At 32.6% G+C, this 2,835-nt stretch overlaps 1 protein-coding gene across 1 annotated transcript; it reads left to right on the forward strand.

The window, feature by feature from the left end:
- Positions 1-1,017: 1,017 nt before the first annotated feature.
- On the forward strand, positions 1,018-2,534 carry LOC112766004 (uncharacterized). Its single transcript, XM_025811857.3, has one exon. It carries the CDS (start codon positions 1,278-1,280, stop codon positions 2,274-2,276), a length of 999 nt encoding a protein of 332 aa, XP_025667642.1. The 5' UTR covers positions 1,018-1,277; the 3' UTR covers positions 2,277-2,534.
- Positions 2,535-2,835: the final 301 nt, after the last annotated feature.

Consider the following 2,835-nt stretch of genomic DNA (forward strand, 5'->3'; position numbering starts at 1 on the left):
GCCTCGCTACTTCTGTTTTACATCATAGGTGTAAAGCCCTGTGTGATAGGGTGTTACAATAAATGCGACTTCTTGTAAAAGTTTTTGGCTTATACACTATTGTGCTTGCAATGGTATTAGAGTCATGATTTTTTAATGATCATAATTGAATTAATGGAAGGTATATATTACAAAAAAGTAAGTGTAATTAAAATGCCTTAACGGAAACAAAGAGTTAATGATTTTTTTTGTATCTCTATTAGTTGATATTAAATGCCTTAAGAGAAATAAAGAATTAATTGCAATTAACTCAATTAATATATATTATCATTACCGTCCATTCTTATTATTATTATTATTAATATTTAATATATTCTTAAATATAAAAATTAAATTATAAAAATAAATATTAAGTATTAATTACAAAAATGTCTAATAATAAGGGATATAATATTATATTAATATTATTAATAAGTAAAGTTAATTAAAATATGATAAGTAAAATGATAAAAGAGTGAAATAAAAAATAAAATTATTATTAAATAATATAAATAAAATAAATTATGAAAAATTTTGACTAATTATGACTGGATATTTTTTGTTACCAAAATTTTCTCTAAATTTTTATTTCCCAAATCCCAAGTCAGCCAATAGATTGGGGTTAAAGAAAATTCAAAGAAGGCCGAACGAAGCCTGAAAGCATGTGGACGAGAAAACCAAATAAAGTCAAGGTTTGACTCCAAAGAGAGAGCGCACAAAAATCTTGGATTCGTTACGGTGCGTCCGCGCTTAGCATTAAACACCAGACGACTTGGTCTTCTTCCTTTTAAGCAAAAACCCTATCCTTTGTTTTTCATTTCAACAAATCGGAAAGTTCTATACAGCTTCACCACAATAATCAACACAAACTTTTGAGAATGTATATCATTTTTTAAGTATAAAAATTCTTTATAAATTTTTCATTTATAAACCGGATAGCTATATATATAGAATATTAATTACTAAATAAAAGTAAAAAAGTCAATAACCAAATAAATAAATTGACACTATTAAAAACTAACACACATAATATATATTCATTTCAAACGTGTTGTGGGGGGAATAATTGACCAGACCAAACCCACTAATAATAATAATTTAATTGTCATCGATTATATATATATATATATATATATATATAGCACCAATTGGCACGTTCTCTTGTTATGAATATTATTATTCTTCGTGGTCTCTTCTTCTAATCTTACCTTACCCCATATATTCTCTTAGCTTCAATCAAATTCTCTATAGCCATAGCCATGGACAAAGAACAAGAAGAGATGCAGTTCCTTGGTCTCTTTGGGATCTACAAGGAATCATACAAGATGATAATCGCATGGAGAAAGATCTTCACGAAGATCACCTTATCCCTAATCCTCCCTCTCTCCTTCATCTTCCTAATCCACATAGAAATCTCCGATGTCCTCTTCAGGAAAATCATGCACAACTCCCAAGAAATGATCGAAACTCCACAAGGCACATCTCAATACAACAAGCTCTCCGACATGGTTTCTTCAGAATGGGTTACCTTCTTCCTCTTCAAGATCGTATACTTCACTTTTCTACTCATCTTCTCTCTCCTCTCCACCTCCGCCGTCGTGTACACCGTAGCTTCCATCTACACTTCAAGAGAAGTCACCTTCAAGAAAGTCATGAGCGTCGTTCCAAAGGTTTGGAAGAGGCTCATGGTAACTTTCCTATGTGCCTTCTGCGTTTTCTTCCTCTACAACTTCGCCACCGCGCTTGTCATTATAATTCTCTTGCTATTATTGGGTCCCGGTGACGGCACCGTCGCCATCTTCATCATTGTAGGCTTGATTTATTTCATTGGCTTTCTGTATCTTACCGTGGTCTGGCAGCTAGCCAGCGTTGTTTCGGTGTTGGAAGAATCTTACGGATTCGAAGCGATGAAGAAGAGCAAGGATTTGATCAAGGGGAAGATGTGGTTGTCAGTGATCATATTCTTGATGCTTAATATATCGTTTTTCTTGGTACAGTTTTTGTTCAAGAATTTTGTTGTGCATGGATGGAGGGTGAGTTCTTTGGATAGAACGGCTTATGGGTTGCTATGTTTCTTGTTGCTTTCACATTTGTTCTTGTTTGGACTTGTGATCCAAACAGTGCTTTATTTTGTTTGCAAATCTTATCATCACCAGAATATTGATAAGTCGGCCTTGTCGGATCATTTGGAAGTTTATCTTGGCGAGTATGAGCCTTTGACCGCCAAAGATGTTCAGCTTGAACAGTATCAAGTTTGATTATTCTGGTAGCAGAAAGATTTTTTATTTTTGCTCTAAATAATAATATAGTTTTTCTGTACTTTTAATAGAAATGTTATTTGAATGTAATATGCAACTAGCTAGTATATATCAGAAATATACAATAATACAATATACAAAGATAATGGTTGCTTTCATTGTTTATGTCATCTGTTTTTATGTGGACTTTTTCAATGTACAAAAATGAGAGTTTCTCTATTTTGACCCAATAAAGTTGGACCCACCATTATTTGTGTATTTTCATTTCTTCTTTTGATTTTTCTAAGTTGAAATAAAGGTCATAACGAAGTTAAAACAAAATACTGAATTAATTTGTCATGCAAGCAAGTTTTATAAAGACTTAAAATGAGTGATTCGATAATAAGTATTGACCAGTAAACATCGGTTACAAGTTATAGCTCGGTAACGTCTAATTTCTAGTCATAACCGACGTATTCATAATAGCCATAAACAACATTCAATCGATAACGTCGGATACACAATTAATCCTCTCTCTGGACGTTACACTCCAAGGGAAACGGCCGACCTTGTCCACTAG

Source organism: Arachis hypogaea, chromosome 17 (assembly GCF_003086295.3).
Source record: "Arachis hypogaea cultivar Tifrunner chromosome 17, arahy.Tifrunner.gnm2.J5K5, whole genome shotgun sequence".
Taxonomy (NCBI): domain Eukaryota; kingdom Viridiplantae; phylum Streptophyta; class Magnoliopsida; order Fabales; family Fabaceae; genus Arachis; species Arachis hypogaea.